We start from the raw sequence: 27,581 nt of genomic DNA, 5'->3' as shown, positions 1-27,581 counted from the left end.
CAATCAGATATTCCTCACTTCTCAGCCCCTTCTACTTTACTAAATAGGCATTTGGTGCTGCCTTTGTCTTCATTACCTCTCCATTTTTATGATAAAACTATTGATTAACTGATGAAATGTTTCTTTAGGATGGGAATCCATTTTATAGCTAAAGTGATGCCAAGTGGTGCAGTGAACCTGTTTAGCCTGACATAAATATGACATTTCAGAAGAGCTTGAAAATATCAAGTCAGGTTAAAATCAGGTTTAAACAGTTCTATTTGTAACTGGCACTTTATTCTCATGAAATGACTTTCCTGTCTAGCAGAATTTCTAGGGAACTTCATGGTAATGTAATAAGGTAAAGGCTTCTTGTACCTCTTATTATATTACCGTTTCAAATACTTTTGGTGGTTTTGTTCTGTCATTCCAACTGTGCATATGTCATTGTCTCATACAATGGGGGATGGAACAAATTGTTACAAAATCTAAATTCCAGGCCAGTGTATGACACCAAAAACTGCTCTCTTTAACAAAGTTATGGTGGAATTGTGAGTAATTTTATGTTGCCCTCCATCTTATTAATTTATTATTATCTATGTTGCATTGTCAGTGTACTGGCTAGAGAGAGCCATGTCACATTCACTTCTCCACAGACTGGTAGCATAAGTAAGCCAGAAAGCAGCAAAATGGCTGTGAGATACAGACAATTAGTATTCAGTCCGCTATGTTGTGGGCTGTTCAGGAATGTGTTGTATTGCAGGATTAAAATTTGGCAAATGGTATATGCAAACCATTACTCTAAAGTTATTTTCAAGTGATTCTTGTGTCATAATAATGGTAAAAAAGAATTAGACATTTGATTACAGTGTGACATAATGAAATTGTTGTACTCTTTCCATGTCATTCAGTGTTTGAACACTATTTACTTTCTTCTTTAACATGTTTCATCATTTTTTTGGGGGGTGGGGGTTACAAATGTTTCTAAATTTGTATTCGTACTTCAGCAAGTTGCTCATTGTCATTATTATTATTTTATTATTATTATTATTATTATTAGCGAATGTCCCCATAGGAGAACGATAAGCAGGTGATTTATCAATATTTCTTTAGGTTCTTCTTGTTTTGCCAATATTTCTTCATTTTCTCCCCAAAGGCCTTCTTTCTTTCTTTCTTCATTATTATTATTATTATTATTATTATTATTATTATTATAAGCGTGGGTGGGAATGAATAGGGCTATGCTTCACAGTATGTAATCTGATGTATAAATTTCAGTACCCATAATATAGCATGGCCTTTGTTGTATCTGTTTGGAGTTTCTAATAGATTAAAAATAAAGTCCTTAATACAGATGCAGCAAAGCCAACCATGGCCTCTTGGCTAGTGAGTTTTCTCAGTCAGGGTAGAAAATGTAGGTTCACATTTGATTTAAAAGAAGAAAAAAAGGAATACACATGTAAATGTGATAGAAAAATGTGTGAACATTTCAAAGGTTCATGATTATTTTTGCAAGAATACCTTCTTGTATGATTTTCTAAAATGAAAAGAAAGCACTGAAGTCAGTAAAGATTAACATTTGCATGACAGAAAAATAAGCTATTACTGTGCAGAGTTGGACATGCAAATGATTAGAAATGTCAAAGAAACATGATGTTAAACCTGCATTGCTGTCAATAAGACCAGTAGAGTTATCATGTTCAAAGTAAGAGAAAAATACTGAACTGATGTAAGAGCATTTCCTTGTTAGCAGAAAGAGGTATTTTTGATTTTGCAGCCCACACAATTCTCTTGTAAATTTTTATGGCAACTTGGTGTCTTCATTTGATGTTTGTTCTTAATATGAGGAACATAATGCAAGTTATTTAGTGTTTTATTGAGCGCTGTGATTTTGAGCAACTATAGTATATATATTTACAGAATAAGTTTGAGTCATCTGTTGCAAATATATTCTCAATATGTTTTACCGGTTTTGATAAATTAATTTTGTAGGCTTTGGAAGATGAAAAATTAATTTTTCAAAATGGGTAAAGTATATTAAAAACATATTTGCAACTGAAAACTGAATTTTATTTTGAAAAACATGTTATTTAATAAATTTCAAATGACAGACATATAGAACTGCAGCAAAGTTATTACTCCTAATTGATAGCATGTCTAATTTGTATATTATTTTTGGTTATAAATAAAATGGCACCCCATAGTGCTGTGAAAAATGACAGTTCCTAGATAATCAGGAGGCATGAGATGATCATGTTTAAATTATATTTTATTTGCTCACAAATACCTCTTCTTGGGGTAGGTTCATACAAAACATAATTACAAATGACTCTGTGGTCGAGGCATCCATTACTGTGATAGAATATTTTATAGCAAGAACTTCACAAACAGCTGTATCTTGACCAATTTTATTAAGGTACACCCAGGTTTGTGGCTTAAAGCCACATCATCAGGTGCATATCTACACAATAGGAAATAAATAGTGACAGTAATTGAACCCTTATACATTAAAGTAATACTGGAGCCAAAAGCACCTAATTATGAGAGTAAATAAAAAACAAGTGTACTTACAAAAATTAAAATGCAGTAAACAACAAAGCGGAGAATATACAAGACCAAACTTTGTAGTTAAAATCATAATGCTCATAGGGGGTAGTCAATGAATAAAAAGTTGGCCGATGGAAAACAGTCTATGCATATGTAAGAAGGATGTGCCTATAACCAAAGAGTGAAAGTGAGATGCTGGACCAAAAGCAACATATCATCGAGACAAGAAGCAGAAGGCTTAGCAGCAAGTAAGCTTGAGGAAACATCCAGAGTGTTATAAACATATCTTTTGGGTAATTGTAAAATGTTCTTAATGTTTTATTCCACTCTGAAGCCATAGTCTTTAATACTTTATAGAGAGAAATATGCAAATCATTAGAAGAAAGTGACAAACAGGATTGCCCAATATGGGGTAATGAGGAGTAAAGAGCATACAAGCACAAACAGCGGAACTATTCAACATGACCTGTTCTCAACTGAGCATCGGTTTGAAGGGGGGGGGGGGGGGGGTTGTTGACATTTTAGCACTTCATTGCACCATAAACAATATTTCACATAATACTAGGAGATACAGTATATTAGTAAACAGTACTTCTTTTGTGTCTTTTTCTTTTTCTAGGTCTGTGGGAGACAGCAACCACCTTGAGAGAATTAATAACAACCATAAAATCAAAAGGAAAGAAGTGCCGTAGAAGGAAGAAACCAGTAGTGTTAAAATGTGAAGAAACTAAGTTTGGCTGTTGTGCAGATGGTATTACAAAAGCCCAAGGACCATTCAGCTTGGGTACGACTTTTAATTTGAAATTCACTAACCTAGAGATAGTTCCAACAAATCTTTGTTAATATTAAAAAGTATTACAGTTTGTATATGAGCATTTCAATGGAGGTTTGCGTTGCTGTCACCATAACTGCAGCAGTGATAGAAATTTATGAGGGGGGTACCCCAAAAAAACTGGAATAACATTGCCGTGGGCAGAGATTCTGTAGTACACATTTTTGCCACTGGGCATGTATAGCACAACTCATTGCCATTTCAGTGTCACCTTTGTTCTTGACCTGACTTGTTTTGTCCATCTCCAGTGATTGTTTTTGCTGTGCTGTTTTATTCTTTTCTTTTGTTTTGTTTTTTACAATGGCAAGTTTTAAGTGAACAATGTGCAGCTGTGAAATTTTGTTTTATACTTGGTAAAACTGCTGCTGAAACTGTTTTAATGTCGGAAACAGCTTATCAAGATGACGCCATGTGAAAAACTCAAATGTATGAGTGAATTTCTTGATTTAAAAAAGGCGACATGTCGATTGATGACAAACATCATTCTTTATGTCTACCAACTGCCTGAATTGATGAAAATATTGGAAAAATTTGAGGGCTTGTGCTCACAGACAGTTGACAGACAATTGATCAACTGTCAGAGATTAGTGGGCTATTTTGGATCTCAGTTCAGCAAATTTTAATGGAAGACTTGGGAGTAAAAAGGGTTGCTGTCAAGTTTGTTCCTTGGTTTATGACCGACAATCAAAAGGAACTTCGAGTTCAAAAATGTGGTACTTTGAAACAACAGCTTAAAATTGATCCAGATATTCTGTCAAAGGTCACTAAGGTGATGAGTCATGGTGCTATGCCTAACCCAGAAACAAAGCAACAGTCAAGGCAGTGGAAGACGTCATCATTACCACATCCAAAAAAAAAAGTCATCAAGTCAAATCGCACAAACATCAAAACAATGCTGATATGCTTTGTTGATGCCAAGGGCTTAGATCATTCAGAGTTTGTTCCCCAAGTGAGACAGTCAACCAAATATTCTATTTGGAAGTTTTAGAAAACTGTCCAACAGTGTTAGTCAAAAAAATCTATTTGTGGTGGACAGGAGACTGGTTCTTCCACCATGACAATGCACTTACACATACAGCCATCTCTGTTAGACAATTTTTGGATAAAAACAGCATGGTTCTGCTGTCTGCCCCATGCACCTTGCTCATCTGACCTGGCTTCGTGCAACTTTTTCTTATTTCCACACATGAAAAGGGCATGAAAGGACACAGATTTGACAGCACTGAAGAAGTCAAGAAAAAAACAAGGGAGGAGCTGGCAACCATTTCTAAAGATGACTTCAATGAATCTTTCGAACAGTGGAAGCACCAGTGTAACAAATGCAATGAAGAGTGTTTTTGAAAATATATAGCTTTTAAAAATTAATTCCAGTTTTTTTGGTACCTCCTTATATATCTCATCTTTGCAGGATCTCAGCTGCTTTCCCATTGCATATCCAAGATATGAATGTGCAACTAATCCTAATTTTGTACAGACAAGTTTGTAATGTCACTGGGAGTGAAACTCATATTTAGGCAGTGTTTGTTAATCTAGTATTTTTAATTTTTTTTAATTTGTCTTTTTTTATATATATTTTTTTTTTTAATTTTAGAATTTAGCCTCTTTTGTGTTTATAATGGTTACTGATTTTGTTCCATTTTGGAACATCTTCAGATCTATTTTAGATGCAGAGAAACCATCAGTTACTTTTGCTGTCCTCAGCTGCCATAAGTTAATGTGAAGTAGAGATTTGTATTGGGTTTATGACTATTTGTTATAAAAAAACAGACAATGTAATATGCCCCTTTACTCTAAATTAAATGTAAAAATTTGGAATTTTTAGAGTAAGGTCTCATCTGATGTCCATTGCCTTTCTTATAGGGAATCCTATTGGAGTTTGTTCAACTTCTCTGTAATGTTTTCAAGAGGCGAAACCAATTTGTGGTGCAGCATGTAGCTCTTCTTTGATATTTCCTACCTTTTTCATTAATCAGACTTCATAAGAGTACAATACTGAAGAATTCTTGGAAAATATATTTGTAAGCAGCTTCGTTTGTGAATCTTCCGATAAATCAGTCTGGAATCTGCCTTCCTCATAGCTAATTATGTGATTAGCCCTCATTAAATCATTCCAGATAGATTCTCTGAGGCACTTGATTGGTCTGACTGATTTTAGTGACTGGTTTCCAATGATGTAGTCAAAAAATTTCAGGCCATTTTGTTTATTTTTGCACACTGCGTTACATTTAGCTAAGTAGGGATTTATTATAACTAGGAGACCCAAGGATTTTTGAGTCACCAGTGTTAAGATACACTATGTGATCAAAAGTATCTGAACATTAAACTTCCTGGCAGATTAAAACTGTGTGCCAGACCAAGATTCAAACTTGGTCCCGAGTTCGAGTCTCGGTCCGGCACACAGTTTTAATCTCCCAAGAAGTTTAATATCAGTGCACACTCCACTTCAGAGTGGAAATCTCATTCCAGTATCCAGACACTTCCAAAAAGATATGTTTTTCATATTAGGTGCATTGTGATGCCACCTGCTGCCAGGTACTCCATATCAGCAATCTCAGTAGTCATTAGACGACATGAGAGAGCAGAATGAGTGCTCTACGGAACTTATGGACTTCGAACGTGGTCAGGTGACTGGGTGTCACTTGTGTCATATGTCTGTAAGCAAGATTTCCACACTCATAAACATCCCTCGGTCCACTGTTTCCAATGTGATAGTGAAGTGTACAAGCCGACCTCATCTGTTGACTGATAGAAACTGCTGACAGTTGAAGAGGGCCGTAATGTGTAATAGGCAGACATCTATCCAGACCATCACACAGGAATTCCAAACTGCATCAGGATCCACTGCAAGTACTATGACAGTTAGGCGTGAGGTGAGAAAACTTGGATTTCATGGTCGAACGGCTGCTCATAAGCCACATATCACACCAGTAAATGCCAAACAAAGCCTCGCTTGATGTAAGGAGCGTAAACATTGGACAATTGAACTGTGGAAAAACATTGTGTGGAGTGATGAATCAAGGTACGCAATGTGGCAATCGGATGGTAGGGTTTGGGTATGGCAAATGCCCAGTGAACGTCATATGCCAGTGTGTGTAGTGCCAACAGTAAAATTCGGAGGTAGTGATGTAATAATGTGGTCATGTTTTTCATCGAGGGGGCATGCACCCCTTGTTGTTTTGCGTGGCAGTATCACAGCACAGGCCAACATTGATGTTTTAAGCACCTTCTTGCTTCCAACTGTTGAAGAGCAATTTAGGGATGGTGATTGCATCTTTCAACATGATCGTGCACCGGTTGATAACGCACAGCCTGTGGTGGAGTGGTTTCATGGAAATAACATCCTTGTAATGGACTGGCCTGCACAGAGTCCTGACCTGAATCCTATAGAGCACCTATGTGATGTTTTGGAATGCCAGATTTGTGCCAGGCCTCACTGACTGACATAGATACCTCTCCTCAGTGCAGTACTACGTGAAGAATTGGCTACCATTCCCCAAGAAACCTTCCAGCACCTGATTGAACACATGCCTGTGAGAGTGGAAGCTGTCATCAAGTCAAAGTGTGGGCCAAAACCATATTGAATTCCAGCATTACCAATGGAGGGTGCCACGAATTTGTAAGTCAAAAAAATGACTCTGAGCACTATGGGGCTCAACTGCTGAGGTCATAAGTCCCCTAGAACTACTTAAACCTAACTAACGTAAGGATGTCACACACATCCTTGCCCGAGGCAGGATTCGAACCTGTGACCATAGCGGACCCGCGGTTCCAGATTGTAGCACCTAGAACCACTCGGCCACTCTGGCCGGCTTTGTAAGTCATTTTCAGCCAGGTGTCCAGACACTTTTGATCACATAGTGTAGTTCATGAGAAGTGTTATCCAGAAAGGGGACAAGCATTTCACCCCAAATTAACAGGATAGAGAGGAACTAGTAAATGGATGTGAAGAAAATAATCTTCATTTTGTTTTCGATTACCAACTTTGTGACTCCTTTCTATCAGCAGCTTAGAAAACTGAATCCAATATTAATCTATGTTTTGCTACTACAGTGACAATATCATACTTCTGCAAGTCTCCTGTTAAGTGCTCGCTAATTTTCTTAACAAAACATTGTCCAGTATTACTGGAAGTACCACTGATCAAAGCCCCTGTCCCAAATGGAATTCTGCCAAGGCTAACTGGCCTCTCTCTGCAGAATGACTCACTAAGCGAAGATTCCTCCGACCTATCAGAAATACAAAAGATTTATCACTGCTGTATGGTAATAATTTCTATGGAAGAAAGCATCCCAATGTGTTTGGGTGGGAAAACATCCCCTCTGAAGGTGAGGACAGGACGGATGCAGATGGACATCTACATAGCATAGACACAATAAAATTATACCTGAAACTAACCACACATCACCAAACACATTTGAAAATCATATTACAAAAACTTCTAGTTCCCCACAACACCTAACTAGTACCATTGGCATAGAAAGAGAAATTAAAGGCTAAAACCATTATATGATAAGAACTCACTTTCCCAACTTGTTTCAATCAAGCAAAATGATTGAAAGCAGATTTTTCTTACCAAAGTAAAAAACAGCAACTAGCAACTGGTAATAATGGTTCCTCTCTCTTCTTTCCTCTTAAGAACTCATATATGAGGCTGAGGAAGGCAAGAGAAGCTTCAGTGTCCAGAAAAAAATCTTGGCATACTGAACTTGTATCACAGTCAGAAGAAAGCCTGAACAGAATGTACAAGTGTACTACCAACAAGTGTACCCAGATCCAGTTCTCATGGAATCTAAAAAGTATTTCATCATTCACCTTGAAACTAACATGAGTAGCTCCCATCAGCTCCCCCTCCCGCTCTCCACCAGAGCTCACATCCTATACATTCTTGTAAACAATTTATTTATTAATCTTGTTCCAGTCATTCTTTTCTTTCTGAGTATTTATTTACTGCTTCATTCTTTATATCTGTATAATGGACATGCATTCTATTTTGTTACATGTGTCTACTTAACAAAAGTATATTTATCATAATCAATTGAAGTTTTATGAACTGAATATTGACTTTTATTCAAAGGTTGCCCACAATTGAGGACATGTGGTGAGACAAAGTATGGCTGCTGCCCAGATGAAGTATCTCCAGCAAAAGGTCTACACTGGGAAGGTTGTCCACCTTCACTTTGTGCAGAAACTTTGTTTGGATGTTGTCCTGACAATGTTAGCATAGCAGAAGGAAATGATTTTGAAGGTTGTCCTGATGAAGAACTACCCTTTGATTGTAAAACATCTGAGTGAGTAGCATCTCATTTTTTGTGTAGCTGACATTATCAGTATTTTGTAATTTCATGTGCAATAACTGTTATGAACATCCAAGTAGGTTAAGTTAATGAAATTTTAGCTAAGAAAATTAACTTTGGGTGTGTGGTAGTTCAACAGAATATGGTTTATTCTTGAACTAATTAAGTATAGCTTGGAAGTTTATAATAGAAACATAACTATTCATTCAGGACATTGGAAACATCCTCTCACATCAGCATTACAAGTTTCATATAAGTTGATTCTTAACCTTATATGTATGAGGGTAATCCCAAAAGTAAGATCTCCTATTTTTTATAAGTACATAGAACTGTTTATTTCTACAGTGGTTTACATCACTTTACAGCTTGAACATTTAGCTATTTTTCGACATAATCATCATTTCTGTCGATGCATTTTTGTAGATGCTGTGGCAGTTTTTGTATGCCAATGTCATACCAGCATGCTGCCTTGCCGTTCAGAAAGTTATGAACCTCTTCTTTCACTTCATTGTTGGAGCTGAATCGCTTTTTAGCCAAATGTTCTTTTAATTTAGGGAACAGGTGATATTCACTGGGCCCCAAGTCAGGACTATAGGGTGAGTGGGTGAAACTGTTGCAGGAGAGTAACAGTTTGCAGAGCGATGTGTGGGTGAGCGTTGTCATGGAGAATGTGTACACCCTTGCTCAACATTCCTCTTCTCCAGTTCTGAATTGCCCATTTGAGTTTTTTCAGAGTTTCACAGTACCTGTCAGTGTTAATTGCGGTCCCAGTGGGCATAAAGTCAACCAACAATACCGCTTTCCGATCCCAAAAATCAGTTGTTATGACTTTACCAACAGACTGTGTTTCAATTTCCATGGCTTACATTGCATTTTGGCCTGAGATGCTGGAGTTGAGAGTCGTGTGTGGCTAAGGCATGCTTGCTAGTGTGTGTGTGTGTGTGTGTGTGTGTGTGTGTGTGTGTGTGTGTGTGTGTGTGTGAGAGAGAGAGAGAGAGAGAGAGAGAGAGAGAGAGAGAGAGAGAGAGAGAGAGAGAGAGAGAGAGAGAGAATGTTGTGTGTGTGAGAATGTTGTATGTGTCCTCTCTCTGCACTGATGAAAGCTGTGTGTGTCTTTTAATCATGCCTGTCTGCAAGTTGATGTGTCTTCTTTAAATTAAGGTGAGAGACAGCTCTTTGAAGATTATCTTCATTTTCTTGAATTATTATTTGATAATCTATGTATAGTAGGTTATTAAAGCATTTCTCTCTGTTGATCTTTACACAGTAGCTGATATTTTGTTCCTGTACCCTGACTAGGTCATCCATGTACGAGGCGTGGTTTTTAAGTAAGGTCCATTTGAACATAAGTACACAACAAAAGGTTATTTAAAAAATTAATTTATTTTCAGAAAGTATGCACTTGCCTCTATTTTTCAACATAGTTGCCAAGTTTGTTCAAACACGTATCGTACTCCTCAACCAATTTTAAAATACCCTCTTCATGAAAACTTGCTGCCTGCACCGATAACCAAGAGCTCACTGCCGTTTTCACGTCATCGTCATCATTGTAATGATTGCCACTGAGGTGTTGTTTGAGGTGGAGGAACAGATGGTAATCGCTTGGTGCAAGATCAGGACTGTAGGGTGGGTAGTCTAAAACTTCCCAGCCAAAACTGTCCAATAAATCGTGGGTCTGATGTGCAGTGTGAGGTCTTGCATTGTCATGGAGAAGGACAATTCCCTTTGTCAGCATGCCACGTCTTTTGTTTTGAATTGCTCTGCATAGCTTTCTCAGGGTTTGGCAGTATGCTTTTGCATTGATAGTGGTTTCTCGTTTCATGAAGTCGACCAACAAAACACCATGCCTATCCCAAAACACCTACACCATGATTTTGTGATGGGACAGAGTCTGTTTGGCCTTCACCTGTACAGGCGAGTGTGTGTGTCACCATTCCGTGCTCTGTTGCTTCGATTCAGGTGTGATATGTAAAACCCATGTTTCGTCTCCAGTTATGATCTGACTAAAGAAGCTGTCCCCTTCTTTGTGATAACGAGTCAAGAACTTAATCCCACACTCAGATCTTAGGTTTTTGTGGTTCTCTGTTGTACCCAACGGAAGCACAGTTTCCTAAACTTTATGTGTTCAGAAACAATGTTGTAAAGCACTGAATTCGACACATCAGGAAATTCATTTGTGAGACCTGTTATTGTGGAGCGCCTGTTCTCACACATCCTTGCTTCAACTGCAGCCACCAAATCATCTGTAAACAAAGAAGGGTGGCCGAAGTGGTCCTCATCATGGATGTTGTCACAGCCATCTTAGAATTCTTGTACCCACTTGCACACTTTTTGCTTTCACTCATAACAGTATCACCGTACTCTTTGCAAATCTGTCGATGAATTTCTGCAGCAGACAGGTTCTTTGCTGATAAAAACCGTATCACTGAATGAACCTCACATGCGGCAGGTCAGTTGATAGTCTTAAACGTTTTGAAAGCACGGAACAGAACCGTACAGATTAGCCACAGAGCTGAAACTGAGCACAGTTGTTCCCGAGGCATGCTGGTACACAAGGCATGCACTCGTTGCGGTATGCACACGAACTACTAGTGTCTGCAACAAAATGGACCTTACTTAAAAAACACACCTTATAGTTGTTGAAAAGAGTTGGAAACAGGTCACATCCTTGTCCAGCTCCGTGTGTTGTCAATTGTTTGGACACATTCTCTTCATCTTCGATTGTAGTTTTTGTTTCTCTGCAAAGAGATTAAACAGAGTTAATTAGATGTGCTGAGAAGCCTGTTTCTCCCATATACTGCCACAGTAGCTATCTATTGACTTTGTTAAAAATGTTATCACAATGTATGTGCATGTGTAAGATAAATTCTTTTTCTTTTCTCTGTCAGTATTTTTTATACTAAAAATGCCATCTGTGAATAGTTGTTCTTTCTTCATTCAGTCACTCATTCATTGTGTCCTGTAGACCCACAATTCTATTGAAGCTGATGCAGTTCCAATTATTTGTATTATTGATATGTTTTCTTTGTATTTTTTGTCTATTATGTATATACACTATTATTCTTAATGTGTGTTTTCTGTATCAGTGTACCGCACACAGTCATAGTGCATTCAGCCAGTACAGTGTAGGGGTGTGTGTGTGTGGTGTGTGTGTGTGTGTGTGTGTGTGTGTGTGTGTGTTTGTTTATCCAAAAGCTAGAAAAGTTTTCATTTTTCCTCATCATGTGGCTGTTTACAACTCAATACTTCTACTATTCAATGAGTTGTTACCTTCACTCCTAAATTCTTTACATTCTGTCATAACTTCTCTTATTGTTTTTAGGTCTTGACTTTGCCATTTATAGACAGCTGATAGTGGTCTGTGAAAAGTTATATAAATGCTTTGTTTGATGTAGTAGATAAAAACAGCAGCTGAGTAGTAGAAGAGAAAGGACAGTGACTTTTTCAAACGATTTGTTTTTCCCTAAGTATACATATACAAATGTAAAGCAATCTACAAATAATTTAGTTGTTAGTATACGTTACAGAAGTAATCTACTGATAATGACTCATTGCACATCCCTGATGGTTCTCCTATGTGATGGGACTTACCGAAAATGGGTGAATTAATGAGTAATAAAACACTTTGATTCATTAACTAATTATAAAAGGGAGAGGTGTGGGGGTACAGTGAAGTTGGCCTCACAGTTTAGCACTTTGGTTGAAATATCATCATAATCAGAACATGATTACAAGTGCTTTTCATTCATGTAATGAATTTTGTGATCTAGTTAATAGTTAATTTAGCAAAACACATGTCCACTGGCGGAGTGTACAATGCCCTTCTAAGTAAATCAAATCAAACTGCGTTTCATGGTCCAATTGTTTTTCCTCCCTTTGTTTTCTGCTACTCTTAGGAAGAATAATTACAGGTGTTTTAACCATTTTTAATATCACACTCCAAGTAAGAAAAAGATCCAGAGAAAATTTTGTTCTTAAAAATTCATATCATCTACAGTTCCCCCTGCACAATCATTAGTGATTCATATCATAGGATATTGATTCAAGAATATCTTGTGGTTGCTCCTTAATGGACTGTTCTTCATAGCAATTAATGCATATAAGAGAAGTAGAAGAAAGAAGTGCTTACAGCATTCCATCCTCACCATTATTGCTGGTAGCTTACCCTCTCAGATCAGAAGAGAGGGCCTGCTTGTAAAGTAAATTAGAAGTCTATGGGTAATAGTAGCTGTTTTTGGTTTCTATATAAATTTGTTATATGTGACTCCACAGCATGAAAACAAAACTTTTGATGATTGTGAGAAAAGCTTTGTTGGTTCACAATGAAAAATTAATATCTCTTCTAGATTATTCCTCTCTCTATTGTGAAATTGTTTCTATTATTTTATAATTTTTTTTTAAGGTTTGGTTGCTGTCCTGATCAGATTACAAAGGCCTTTGGACCAAACAATGCTGGCTGCTTTGATTGTGAAGGTTCTGGTGAATGCAGATGTGCTGATACAAAATTTGGTTGCTGTCCTGATGGTGTTAGGGCTGCAACTGGGCCTAATAATACTGGCTGTTACGATGATGAATTGGAAGGTATGACTCAGGCATATTGACACTAAGTAATTGTGTACCCAATTTGCTTGTGGCATTCTCTGAATATTTCAGTTCCTCACTGTTTGTATGATATCATTTACTTTTCACAAAACTGTCATAGTAATTTTGTGCAGTAGCCATTGAAGTACATCAAATTTACAATAAATCCCCAGATTTTGCGTAGGTTGATGGGAATTTTTGGAATATATATCTCATCATTATTATCCATTCCTGTCATAATTTTGTCTCCCTTCCATGTCTGTATCCACAGTATGATACCGCTATTGGGGTTCTGTCTTGTGTTTGATTCCAAACAAATTTCTGTATCAGATTCATCCACTTACATTTCATTTCCCATGTTGTATACATATTTCATGTGATGTGTTACCATACACTCTATTGTTAGCAGTATTTGATTTTTCTCTGCTGACTCAGTAAGCCTTGTGTAGAGTGACAGCATAGCTGAACTAAATGTTCCTTCGCCAAATTTTCAGCTGATAGCTTCTTTTATAACATTCTCACATAAATTATGATCCCAAAGAAAATGTTTCTTTCATCATGCTTATTACTTCGAATGTAAGCCAACTCCGAGTGACGGTTTATTTATGTATTCTGTGCAGTAATAGTAAGGTGTCTTAGCTTACTGTAGAAAAGATGTGGAGCTGAGCAATTATAGTTGTAAGTGCAGAAAAACAAGACATTAAATGAAGTAGATCTTGCAATAGTTCTATAGCTACAAAATATGTAATTTAAACATACAGTGCAGGCTTTCTTGAAAGTTTTGTCTCCTGTTGTTGTAGATATCACCAGACACTTGATTTTGTAAGATGAGCTTGTGTGAGGTGGAAAATCAACAAACAAAGTCTTTATAGCTTTTGAGGATGCCTCCAGCAATAGGAGACAACGTGTTATGCACAGAAACATATATCAGACCATGGCTCAAAGTCTTTGTAACTAAAATCAAAGAAACTGTAATTTAATTTTCAGTCTGACAGAATATCTTAGGAAATTCTCTCTTAAACATGCCACATAAGTGTAATTAATATATTTCCTGAAACTTCCTGACATATTAAAACTGTGTGCTGGACTAAGACTCAAACTTGGGACCTTTGCCTTCCGAGCAAGTGCTATACCAATGTAGCTACCCAAGCATGACTCATGACCCATCCTCACAGCCTTACTTCTGCCAGTACCTCATCTCCTACCTTCCAAACTTCACAGAAGCTCCTCTGCATAATTTGCAGGACTAGTAGTCCTGGAAGAAAGGATATCACAGAGACATGGCTTAGCCACAGCCTAGGGATGTTTCTAGAATGAAATTTTCACTCTGCAATGGAGTGTGCACTGGTATGAAACTTCCTGGCAGTTCAAAATTGAGTGCCGGACCAAGACTCAAACTCGAGACCTTTGTCTTTCACAGGCAAGCACTACACTGGTGAAAGTAAGGCTGTGAGGATGGGTCATGAGTCACTTGACTGTGAAAGGCAAAGTTCTCGAGATTGAGCTATTACTTCTGAAAATCAGACTGGTGTGTGTGTGTGTGTGTGTGTGTGTGTGTGTGTGTGTGTGTGTGTGTGTGTGTGTGTGTGTGTGTGTAAAAACAAAGGTACCAAGATACTTTTCTAATAGGACCCTGTTTATCTTGATTTAGTTGTAACACAGTTCTCTCTTTTGACAGCAACATTTTTTTCCCTCTTGTCTAGGGTCTGGTTTTACAACACCATTGTTGAACGCTACAGAGGCTGAACTTGACTGCACTGCTTCTGAGCACGGATGTTGTCCAGATGGTTACCTACCAGCTACAGGTCCTTACTTTGAGGGATGTGGTGTTATTAATTCAGAAAACTGCACTGCATCATACTTTGGATGTTGCCCCGATCAAATAAACCCAGGTACTACAGTTTTAAGGTTATAGGTGAACTTCCTCTCAGTCTTATAATTTTTCTGCACTGTTGTGTGCATAGTATATTTTATTTCAATATATATATCTGACAAATGCTTGATTTAAATTATAAGTTGCTATGAGTGACATAGTGGAATATCAGGATTAAGAAACAGCAGTTGATAATACTTATTTATTTGAGCCTGATCAAAACATGGAATATTATTTATTGTACTATGTAAGGCTTTTTCCAGTGTGACAGATGTTGATGAGATTTTCAGATATTGTATCGAGTAGTCTCGCTGAAAGTCTGTAATATTATAATGGAGAAACTGTTTATCATCTTCAGCTGATGGTGTTAACAGTTTGTGGAAGAAATCATCAAAGCACTAACTGTCATGGTAAAAATGTGACGCAGTCCTTAGAAATGAGCATTCTTTTGAAAGCAAAGTAAACAGATTGTGTGGTGAGATGCCAAATTAAAGATTAAAGACTGTTGCTGGGTACCTGTGCAGTATGTATTTCACAACAGAACAAACCTTTTAGGAGTCGTCATCAACAGACAATATAATTAATTGAAGGTGCAGTTAAAATATTTCAGAGATTTAGTAACACCTGCAATACAGTCCCTGGGAATCTCAGAATTAAAATAAATGAAAGAATGTACTTAAATTTATTGTTCCTTGCTGATGATCAAGTTATTATTGAAGAAACTGAGGACAAACTTCAGAGATCTCTGTATTTTATCGTTGGAAGACCTGCTCAGGACATAACACGAAAATATCTGCAGAAAAGACCAAGACTATGAATTTTAGAAGCAAATGTTTAGTCAATGGAAACAACCTTAGATAATAGACCTATTGAACCAGTGTCTCACTTTCAGTGCCTTGGCTGATTGCTTGCATCATTGATACTGATATTGATCACAAACTAAGTAGGTATAAAGCCTTATGTGGAACAACAAGAAAAACTATGAAATTTTATAAAGTGAGTGTTGTCTAAGTTTTGCTGTGTGACTCAGTGCAAGGATGATGAGTCCTAAATAACTGAGTAAGATACAGGGATCAGAAATTATATTGATGAAATTTGTGAAATACTGTTTGAGACTGAACAGATTTAAAGATGGCAATGCACAGAGAGAACTGAATATTTTTAAAACATAAAACAGAATCAATGAAAATAAATAAAGATAGCTGTCACATGTAAACATAATGCTAGAAGGAAGAATACTAAAATACATTTTATCATACAGATCAAATGGTTGAAGAGACATGGACGACCAAGGAAAAGTTGGCAAATAACATTCTACAAGACCAGAACAGACAAATTGCTTACTGCTTGAAAAAAGATTATATGTGTAAATGATGTATCAGACAAGTAACTGCACACTTTGATCTACCTTCTTAAAGAAACTGAAACAATGAAATTGTCTGTTAAGATAATAATTATTGAATAATTCATAATTTATCACTATGTAGGAAAGAAGAAACATGCTCACTTATAGCAGATGGTTAAACAGAAGTAATTGGTATAGGTCTTAAAATTACTGAAGTGAAAAGGACATTGTATATCTAGCTTTCAAAACAGTTGCCATCCCAACAGAAACAGAGTCATGTAAGAAGGGGGAAAGAGAAAGTGAAATATATTAGACACTGAATGGAAGCAACTTATGAAAATGTTCTTTAGAGGCTACTACCAGCAACACATTTTTGTTGACTTAAATTATTTAACACTAGATTAAGCGCATGAGTGACACATGTCTCCCAACAATATTTTTCACAAATTTACAACATTGTTTGTTGATTTTCAGATTGCACTTTTCAGTAGCTGAACGTTTATTGTTGATGTTTTTAGTGGTAGCAGTAGCACTGTTCTGTTTCGCATTTGGAGTTTAAAAAAATAAATACTCTCTGTAGTAACATGTTTTGATGACATGTTTTAAGTGTCCTTTGCAAGTTTATGAATAGTGGTTAGAAAGATCCAAGGAGCCATAGCAATGAATGTAACTGAACACATGACAAGAACACAGCCAATTCATATGAACAAAATGAATGATTATTTTTTTCTTAACCATGTGAACATCATACTAGCAAACAAAGTAAACATTCCTTCATAGTAGTTTATCTTTCTCTTTCTACTTAGGATGGCCACAGCACGTGCCAAAACTGTAAAGAATAACTTTAAGATCTCTGTATCATCATTAAAAGATTTTGTATTGCCATTGTAACTTTGAGATGAAGTCTCAAGATATGCTGCTCCATTAAATAATTCAACCAAATCAACAAAAATTTATGACTAGTAGTGGCCTCTGAAAATAACATTTCATATTACGGGAACAGTCATGGTCAAAGAAAATTACTCCATCTGTTACAATGAATACAATCAATTTTTGACAAAACAATTTAATTGGATAGATAAAAAAATCTACTCCACAAGCAGGTGCAGGACATACACATAAAAGAAACTTATAACTAGGAAGCTTTCAGAGCCTGTAGCTCCTTCTTCAGGCAGAAGGATTGAAAGAGAAGGAAAAGGGGTGAAGAAAAAGGACTGGAGAGGTCTAGGAAAAGGGGTAGATTTTGGGAAAGGCACCCTGGACCTCTGGTCAGGGGAGACTTAATGGACAGTATGAGAATGAAGACTAAACAATCAATCTTTCCTTCTCACCCTGTCTGGTCAGATAATTAAATGGTCCATTGAACATGATACTTATTCATAATTTTCACTTGTAAACGGCTAAGTAATTCTTTATACAGAAGCTTGAGGCTGAGATGTAAAACCAGTTGTAATAGCTTCCTTTATCAATTTCCAGTTCTTCATTATACCACAGTAGCTTTTAAATCCAACTTAAATTTTGTGAATATTATACTGATTTTTCCCTGGAGAACATTGTCATGAAACCCTGTTCACTATTGTAGCTTTAGGACCGGACTACATTGGGTGTCGAATGCCATGTGAAAGTGAAAAGTACGGTTGCTGCAGAGATGGTATAACACCAGCTCATGGACCAAATGAGGAAGGTTGTTGCCTGAATTCAGAATTTGGCTGCTGTCCAGACAATGTATTGCCAGCACAAGGTCCAAACTTGGAAGGTAAGTGACTATTTAGCTTTTTCATGAAAATTCCAAAAATTAATCAAAAAAGAAATCACATCAGACCTCAAGGTTAATAGTTACTGCTTTCATGACTAGTGATAAGACAGATGGGCAACAACTGAGACATTCCAGCTGTCTTGTTCAAAGAAATTATTGCTCACATTGTGAAGAACTAACTATTACTATCAACACATAAAATACTACCAGAAAGTTAGTGTGGCTTCATACATTAACGGACACTACAGACGTGATCATCAAAGCCCATCAGTCTGAAAAAAAATCCAAGGAACAGGATAAGCCACTTTATATGGCATCTGTAGATCTGGCTAACACTCTGATGTGGTACAAGTTCTCATTTGATTTTCATCTCAACATCTGTTCCATATTAAAGCTTTCGTATAGTGATTCAGTGTCTAGTGTCCTTAATAGATAAACAAGACAATGATTTAAAATCACATGAGTAAAACAAGACCACTGGACAATATCTGTTTTAATTTATTTCGATATTGCTGCTATAATCACTATAGTAAACGAACTCTGAGTCATAATAAAAGTCTGATGGTAATGTATACATTTGAAATATTTTTGTTTATTTGCATAAATTGTGCCATCGACATGTAATACGTATACAGTAGACTCCTGACTCTCCAGCTCATGACTATCTGGCCTACTTAATCTAGCCTGCTTAATTAGTATCACAATAATACTTCTCCATGATAAAACAAGGGTCAATTTATTGAGCGTATTGTACTTTTGGAAAGCTTTAGCAAGCAGGTGCTGGCTACAATGCCATGTGGCCTTTCAAAATGTTTTATGTGTCTTTTGCACTTCTAGCACATCTGGAGTCACAATTATAAGGTACATACTGTATTGTTAATATTGAATAAATTACTGGAACCAGTACTTAGAAGTAGTGAGCAGCTCTGTGTTCTTTGTTTCTTCAGCTGCATTTCAGCCATGTAGAATACATGTGTTGTTAAATTGTTGTTTGTGCAGTCCTTTTTTTAATTAAAGAGTCTAAAATGGGTGATAAATGAAAAAACCTTGTAGAGACTATGGATCAGAAACTGTGTGCTGTAATGCAACTGGATTCTGAGTACCAGCCAGAACTATTGCTGTGGAATTCAGGAGAGGAAAATGTACTGTTGGAGACAGGAAGAAAATTCAAGCAGAAATTGAAAAGTGGTATGCTTCCCAAGTTACTGGAAGTGGAATAAAAATAAGGAAGACTGTGTTGAATGGTAAGCATAAAGAAGCTGAAGAATCGTTTTGTGGCATGAACATACAAGAGGAAAAAGTTTGCCCATTACTGGGCTGAGACTTCATCAAAAAGCGTAGCAATTGCAGCAGCAAATAAAATGAGAAGAGTCAGAATTTTCTGCCAGTGATGGATGGGTGGTTGGATCGGAGGAAAAAGCAATTGGGTATTCACCAGATTACCATTAGTGGACAGACATTATCTGCTGACAAAGAGGCTGTGCCATTGTTTAAAGATTATCTTTCAAAGTTAATTGATGGGGATGGAATTTCTGGTGAACTGTTGTACAACTGCGATGAGAGTGGTTTAAATTACAAGATGCTCCCTATGAAAATGTTTGCTTCAAAACAATACACTGTGGCACCCAGATACAAGATAAGTAAGAATGAGATACCATATTGGCTTACAGTAATGTGACTGGCAACCTCAAATGTAGGCTTACATTAATAGGGAAATCAATTGAACATAGAGCTTTTTTTAAAAAAAAAAAAAAAAAAAAAAAAAAAAAAACTGAAAAATTGGGAATCACTGCCCTTACATTACACTCATCAAAAGAAAAATTTACCGAGGAAAGCTCTGCTGCTTCTTGATGATGCACCTTCTCATCCTGCCAGCTATGAACTCACAGATGGAGATATCAAAGCATTATTTTTCCACTTAGGGCAAATTGTATAACGCACTTAGCCTTGGATTAAGACAGAAAATACCAAACTTAACTTGGAAATCTGCATTGCATAAACATTAATCCTAGATCATGTCACTGTGAAATGGGATCATATTTGACTGGTGAAAATTCACAGTTCAAAGCCAGATTCAGCTCTAATTGTTGGTTTGTAGTGTAGTGGCACTATGATTCATTGCTTTTGTTTTTAGCAGATACCAATTGAAATAATAAAAATGTTGTTATTAATACAAAAATGGCAAGTAAATATGCCACTGATGCTCAAAATACCTTTTTTTTAATGTGGAAGGTTAGGTTAAGGAAATTACCAGCTACTACATGTACTTAATGATCAATCTCATAACAGTTCCTGGGAGATGACTCGTAATTTATGTGATTAGTTCAAAGGCATTATATAGAAACTTAGCAGCAGTATCGTAATTTATGTGATTAGTTCAAAGGCATTATATAGAAACTTAGCAGAAGTATAAAAAAGGCAAATCTGAAATATTTGCAGTGAACAGCTAAGTATGAGAAGTTTGACAGCCACCAAAAATTATTCAACATCACTTATAGATGTTCTTTTTCAGCTCGAGAAGCAGTAACTATGCAATTTGTATTTAACTGTTAACTACCAAACACATCCTTAAACTGCTATGACAATTCCATGCCCATTTTGGTAAAGAGAACATAAACAAATACGTCAAAATATACTAACCATATAACTTTGTTTCATTCATTTCAGTGGCTCAGAGGTTACTTTGTGTACTGCTGTGAGGAAGATCACATGTTCAAACCCATGTCATTTCTTAAACTTCTTCATCCCCCTCCCCTCCCCCTGTTTATTACTACTTTCTCTGCATTATTGGTCATAAAGATAATTGTAACAGCATTACCATGGCATTCCATACAATTGAAACTATACCATAATCTCCATTTTCCAAGCATTCTGGCCACTGTGGAACAGAATTCTGTGTGCAATAACTTTATGCGATGTGAATTACATTGTTTCCCTTTACTTACTTTACAAATATCTGAGATGAGTCCACAGAGAACAACAGTGATGAGCTCCAATGAGCTGCCCACACTTCCTCAATGGGGTGAACCCATTCTTGGAGTTAAATAACACATCATTTAAGCTGAGGTTTCATTTGGAGAAGCTGTTGGAACTAAGGCTCAGAGACTATATGATGCAGCCAATCAAAAGAAACCAACCACTGTCTGCAGTGTGCATGTTGCTGTTAACCTTAATATTTTACACAAAAGGGACATTTCAAATAGTGGTTGGTGATCTGTTTAAAGCATACATATCAACAGCTTGCAAAGCTGTCCATAAGGCATTGGCCTTCTCTCTATGCATTTACCTTATTGGACACAGTGACTTCATCTTTTTTTGTTCCCTTCTCTTTCACCACTCAATTATATCGTTCTGTATAGTGGTCTAACACAGTTTCCAGCAGCAAATATTTCTCATATTGAGAAAAGTTTGACAATCGCTCCTTTTTCTGTTTACTTGCTCCCATGGTTATAGTCAAGCATGTTATGTGCTACCTAAGATCAAATCGGAAACTGCTTCAGTGAATCCAGGATTTCATTATACAATAGAGCTGAGTCTTGAACATAGTCCACTTTCTGATCTTATGTCAGATTTGATCTCCAGTCAGTGATGCTTATACAATTGGCCCTAACTGTGACTGCTCTCTGTCAGCCAGTGGACCTAGACATCCTTGAAATGCTAAAGAAGATGTATTGCCGCCATCTTCTCAGTTTGCTGATATCAGTGATTGATACTAAAGAGGACAGTGCAATCTTTCTGAAGAGGATTGACTTGCTATGTGGTATAAGATGGCTGGCCGAAGTGTGGGAATGTATTCTGAACATATCACTTGTAAGCTCTTGGAAAATTCTTTTAGCATATGAAGGAGGAACTATGAATCCATGTGTGAAATTGCAGTCAAAGATGGAAACAAAAATGTCATTTTATGCTCAAAAATAAACTGGGCTGTATGTCAGTGCAGAAGATGTCACACAATGGATGGCAAATGACATTGATTGACTAACTGGCAACAATATGGTGAAAATGGTGATGTAGGGAGAAGTAACACAAGAGGAGAAGGCAAACTTAGATGACAGGAGAAACTCATTGAACACTCGGAAGGTTCAGGAGAATTGAGCCAGTACTGCAGTACATTAGTGAACAGGATTAAGCAATGCCAGGTGAATTGCATATTGTAGCATGGAGGAGGGCTAAGGGAGGGAAGCAGTCGTCTATCAAAGACTTTTTTTTAAAAGCAGGAACCTGTAAGTTTCATCTTTTTTGTTAGGCCTGTCTTTTCAGCAGATCATTTTGTTTCCTGTAATAATTTTTGAAGGGTGCTGTATGTACATAATAAACACTTATAACTAGCATGTATTACATAAGGAGTCAGAAAATATTAATAAAATTAGGTTTTAGTATAAAAAAGGATGTTTTGAAATGTACTGATGGGATCAGAAGAGAGAACTTACGGAACTCCTGTCTATCTGGTTGTTTTGTTTTCAAGTTCAACCTCTTGCCACAGTAGGTTGGATAGTCAAGAGTACTGTACTCATAAATTAAACCCACTTCTTTTTCTTTTACTTGGACCTCCCCTTCCCACCAGCATCAGAAATTAATCAGTAACCTGAATCCCAGATCTAAGCCAAAAATGTATTATAGTGCACTTCACCGGGGGTGTCTTGATATCTTGAGTTTTCTACCTCAAAAATTTACTGAGATTACAAATCCTTACACAGAAGAAAGTACAATAATTGTTTCAGTATATGTTTTCAATTTGTCAGTATATTTTTGCATTCTTTGAGTTAGAGCATAATTGTACTGATTATTTATGGGTATGTTTCCAGGTATGCAGCAGAGATTTTGCTTTCATTTCTTGCAAAATATTTCTGTGACTAACCCAGCATTTTTCTTCAGGTGCTCCAAGTTTTGTTGTTATGTGTACTCTGTGTCTGGATTCCAACTAGACTGAACTATCATTGGTCCTGTCGCACTACTGTTCAGTCTGGTTGGCATCTAGGCAGTGAGTATAATTAACAGCAAAATGTGCAGCACCTAAAGAAAAAGGCTGTGTCAGTCTTAGAAATATCGTGCAAGAAATGGAAACAGCAAGTCAGCTTTACATCCTGAAACACACTAGTAATCAGTCAGGGAACATGTATCAATTGCATTTGAATTTGCACATTCTAATCAACATAATACAATATGTAAGGGACGTGTGTTATATGTGGACATATATACTTCATTTATAATTGTTAACTTGTATGAATAATGTATTACATTTAAGTTGGTTTGGAACATTTTCAAAAATATCATTAATTTTTAAAGTCTACAGAGTGTTAAAATGCTTAGAGACAGAAGAAGCCAAGTCATTCACCATAGCTTGCTTTTCTTTTGTTGGGATTATCCAAAACGCACCAGCTTCCTCTACTGTATTATGATATTAGTACGTAACATTATTATCTTGTTTGTATTGTTTTCTCATGCATTTGCAGCCTTTCAACTTATTCTAACACATGTAAATTGTGTGAATCTGTTAGTGTTTTTACTTGAGGCTTCACTTAAGATCTGTAAAATACTTGCATGTTGCTTTCTGAGCACTTAGTTCAGTGAAATGTTGTTTGAATATGTGGCATAGTTCTTATATTACTTTTGCAATTTTTTGTGGGGGGTCAGAATGTGTGTTACTTACCTGGCATTCTGTTAGCAATGGTAAACCAATGAATCATTATAAGAATATTTGAAATACAAGAGAAAGCAATGGAAACATTTAGACCTGAGATCATTCAGAAACAAACATTGAGAGAAGTCTTACGAGGCTGAAGATTTAGATCTTTCATATACAGATGAGGAGACTATTTACGTTTTTGTACTTTTTGTATTTGTTCATCATACTAGGGGAGTTCAGTAAGTAGTGGAACACTTCTTTTTTCTCAGCTAGTTTTGGCTGAAAAAAAAATTAGTATTTTTTGTGGGACATCATTGAATATTCCCACTCAGTCCCCACAGTTTCATGAAGTTCTAATAGGTGACAGTGCTATACATAGCCTTTCAAGTAGTGTCTGTAACCAGTTGAAGTATCAAAGATGTGTGCCCACTGGGTTTTTCACCACCTAAAAGAAGACCATCGAAGGACCATCTGTGTGGAATTGCTTGCACATTATGAGGCCGATCCTCAAATTTTTGTCAAACATCATCACAAGTCATGAAACATGGGTTCATCACTTTGAACCAGAAACAAAATGGCAATCCGTGGAGTCGTGCCACACCACCTCTCCTTGGAAGAAAAAGTTCAAAGCTGCACCCTGAGCCAGTAAAGTCTTGACGACAGTCTCCTGGGAGTCTGAACAGGTTATTATGTTTGATGTCTCCCTCATGGTGCAACAATCAACTATGAAGTGTATTGTGCTACCCTCAGGAAATTGAAGTAATGACTTCAGCATGTTCATCACCACAGAAATGCAAACAAACTTCTCCTTCTCCATGACAATGCAAGACTTCACACAAGTCTGTGCACTTGAGAGGAGCTCACAAAATTTCATTGGACTGTTCTTCCTCACCCATGCTGCAGCCCGGATCTCACACTTTTCTTCATCCGTTTGCGTAGCCCAATAAAGGATGCACTCCATGGGAAGCATTACATGGATGATGGGGAGATTATTGGATGCAGCAAGATATTGATTCTGACACTGATAAGTAGAATGGTACTATGCGGGTATATAGGTCCTCCCAGTAAAGTGACATTAGGTCATTGCATTGAATAGAGGTTATGTTGAAAAATAGGGTTTTGTAGCCAAAAGAGTGGGGAATATTGTGGTGCATTGGAATCCTAAATAAAACTAAACTGCTCTCAGGGAGAAAAAAAAGTTTTGCATTACTTATTGAATGCCCCCCCTGTGTACCTAGTTTGACCATATCAGCATTAAGCTTGGTGTAGTCAGTAGTTCACACATGCATGCAAAGGAAAGCTAACTCACATTAAACATGAAATTGAACTTCTGACCCAATCTTTTCCTTCCTTTTCTCGCGCACTGATTTTACTGCCCCCTCCTTGCTTCTTAGCATTAGCTTGATATTGCACATAACATGCACATACAGGCTGTGGTTGTGAGTACACTCGCTATCGGTGCTGCCCGGACAACAAGACTGCTGCACGGGGACCTGGTAATGAGGGCTGTGGCTGCAAGTATACCAAGCATGGTTGCTGCCCAAATAATTACACTCCTGCTGCCGGACCAAACTATGAGGGTTGCCCATGTCACACATTCCAGTTTGGCTGCTGCCCTGATGGCATAACAATAGCTAGAGGCTTGCATAACCAAGGTATGTTAATTGGTACTATTTTATAATTGCCTTAAAACTAATGTACAAAGAATTTTTTGAATATTTCAAGAAACTGAAGCCAGAAATTAGTAGTACAAATACAAGGACTCTCAGAAATATCTGTAGTTATTTAGATGCTTAATTTTTTTATTTTTTATTGAGAATTTTTGAAACAGGCAGGATAAGTCTAAAAAGGGGAGATGTCTTTGACTTACTGGAGAAATTTGCAAGACTGAACTACAGACCATTCAGGATGAAAATTAACTTTACAAAATTCTGCATTTGGAGTGTTTTTTTTTTTTTTTCAGGAATATTGATAAAATACATTTTGTCTTTTAATATTTGCTGGTGTTATAATAAATCGATATATATAATTTAGAAAATCACTTATCATATAGTGAAATTGTTGCACTGTGAATAGACCTGTAAAAAAGAAGTTGAAAATTGTAGATGCAATATAACTTCTTGTTTATGTTAATAGCTTGAATACACAGTTTATGTGTCAGTCCACTGTTCAATGTCCCCACTAGAGGATAAGCAGTTTTTTTCACTCATTCCATTATTTGTGTTACATCAGTACCTTTCTATTTATTTATGTATCAACGATTTCCTGTTAATTAATTAATATAACATCCACTGAAAGTTGAAAATGCCAACTTTAGTGATATTTAAAGCTGCTACAGAAATGTTCTGATTTTCTGGAATATTAAAGTCATTGTCAGTCTGTAGCAGACTGCAAAAGGATTGTTGAGATCAAATCATGAATCAAATTTTAAAAGAGACAGAAATTAATTTATGAAGTTTCTCTGTAATATGTTGTAACAAATCATTGTGACCAAAAGATTCATTGAATTGTAATACAGCATCAGGTTACCTAGTAAATACACTCCTGGAAATGGAAAAAAGAACACATTGACACCAGTGTGTCAGACCCACCATACTTGCTCCGGACACTGCGAGAGGGCTGTACAAGCAATGATCACATGCACGGCACAGCGGACACACCAGGAACCGCGGTGTTGGCCGTCGAATGGCGCTAGCTGCGCAGCATTTGTGCACCGCCGCTGTCAGTGTCAGCCAGTTTGCCGTGGCATACGGAGCTCAATCGCAGTCTTTAACACTGGTAGCATGCCGCGACAGCGTGGACGTGAAACGTATGTGCAGTTGACGGACTTTGAGCGAGGGTGTATAGTGGGCATGCGGGAGGCCGGGTGGACGTACCGCCGAATTTCTCAACACGTGGGGCGTGAGGTCTCCATAGTACATCGATGTTGTCACCAGTGGTCGGCGGAAGGTGCACGTGCCCGTCGACCTGGGACCGGACCGCAGCGACGCACGGATGCACGCCAAGACCGTAGGATCCTAGGCAGTGCCAAAGGGAACCGCACCGCCACTTCCCAGCAAATTAGGGACACTGTTGCTCCTGGGGTATCGGCGAGGACCATTCACAACCGTCTCCATGAAGCTGGGCTACGGTCCCGCACACCGTTAGGCTGTCTTCCACTCACGCCCCAACATCGTGCAGCCGGCCTCCAGTGGTGTCGCGACAGGCGTGAATGGAGGGACGAATGGAGACGTGTCGTCTTCAGCGATGAGACTCGCTTCTGCCTTGGTGCCAATGATGGTCGTATGCGTGTTTGGCGCCGTGCAGGTGAGGGCCACAATCAGGACTGCGTACGACCGAGGCACACAGGGCCAACACCCGGCATCATGGTGTGGGGAGCGATCTCCTACACTGGCCGTACACCTCTGGTGATCGTCGAGGGGACACTGAATAGTGCACGGTACATCCAAACCATCATCTAACCCATCGTTCTACCATTCCTAGACCGGCAAGGGAACTTGCTGTTCCAACAGGACGATGCACGTCCGCATGTATCCCGTGCCACCCAACGTGCTCTAGAAGGTGTAAGTCAACTACCCTGGCCAGCAATATCTCCGGATCTGTCCCCCATTGAGCATGTTTGGGACTGGATGAAGCGTCGTCTCACGCGGTCTGCACGTCCAGCACGAACGCTGGTCCAACTGAGGCGCCAGGTGGAAATGGCATGGCAAGCCATTCCACAGGACTACATCCAGCATCTCTACGATCG

General features: G+C 37.6%; 1 protein-coding gene across 1 annotated transcript in view; it reads left to right on the top strand.

The window, feature by feature from the left end:
• LOC126267391 (papilin) overlaps positions 1-27,581 on the top strand; it is a 1,111,154-nt gene that overhangs the window by 937,542 nt on the left and 146,031 nt on the right. The window contains exons 18-23 of the mRNA XM_049972582.1: positions 3,146-3,310; positions 8,433-8,646; positions 13,055-13,233; positions 14,937-15,125; positions 18,034-18,207; positions 25,264-25,488. Coding sequence (XP_049828539.1) covers positions 3,146-3,310; positions 8,433-8,646; positions 13,055-13,233; positions 14,937-15,125; positions 18,034-18,207; positions 25,264-25,488 — 1,146 coding nt within the window. The remainder of the gene's footprint in view (positions 1-3,145; positions 3,311-8,432; positions 8,647-13,054; positions 13,234-14,936; positions 15,126-18,033; positions 18,208-25,263; positions 25,489-27,581) is intronic.

Source organism: Schistocerca gregaria, chromosome 4, assembly GCF_023897955.1.
Source record: "Schistocerca gregaria isolate iqSchGreg1 chromosome 4, iqSchGreg1.2, whole genome shotgun sequence".
Classification (NCBI taxonomy): domain Eukaryota; kingdom Metazoa; phylum Arthropoda; class Insecta; order Orthoptera; family Acrididae; genus Schistocerca; species Schistocerca gregaria.
Note: the sequence above shows the minus strand (reverse complement) of the source record. Positions and strands in the feature narration are given on the sequence as shown.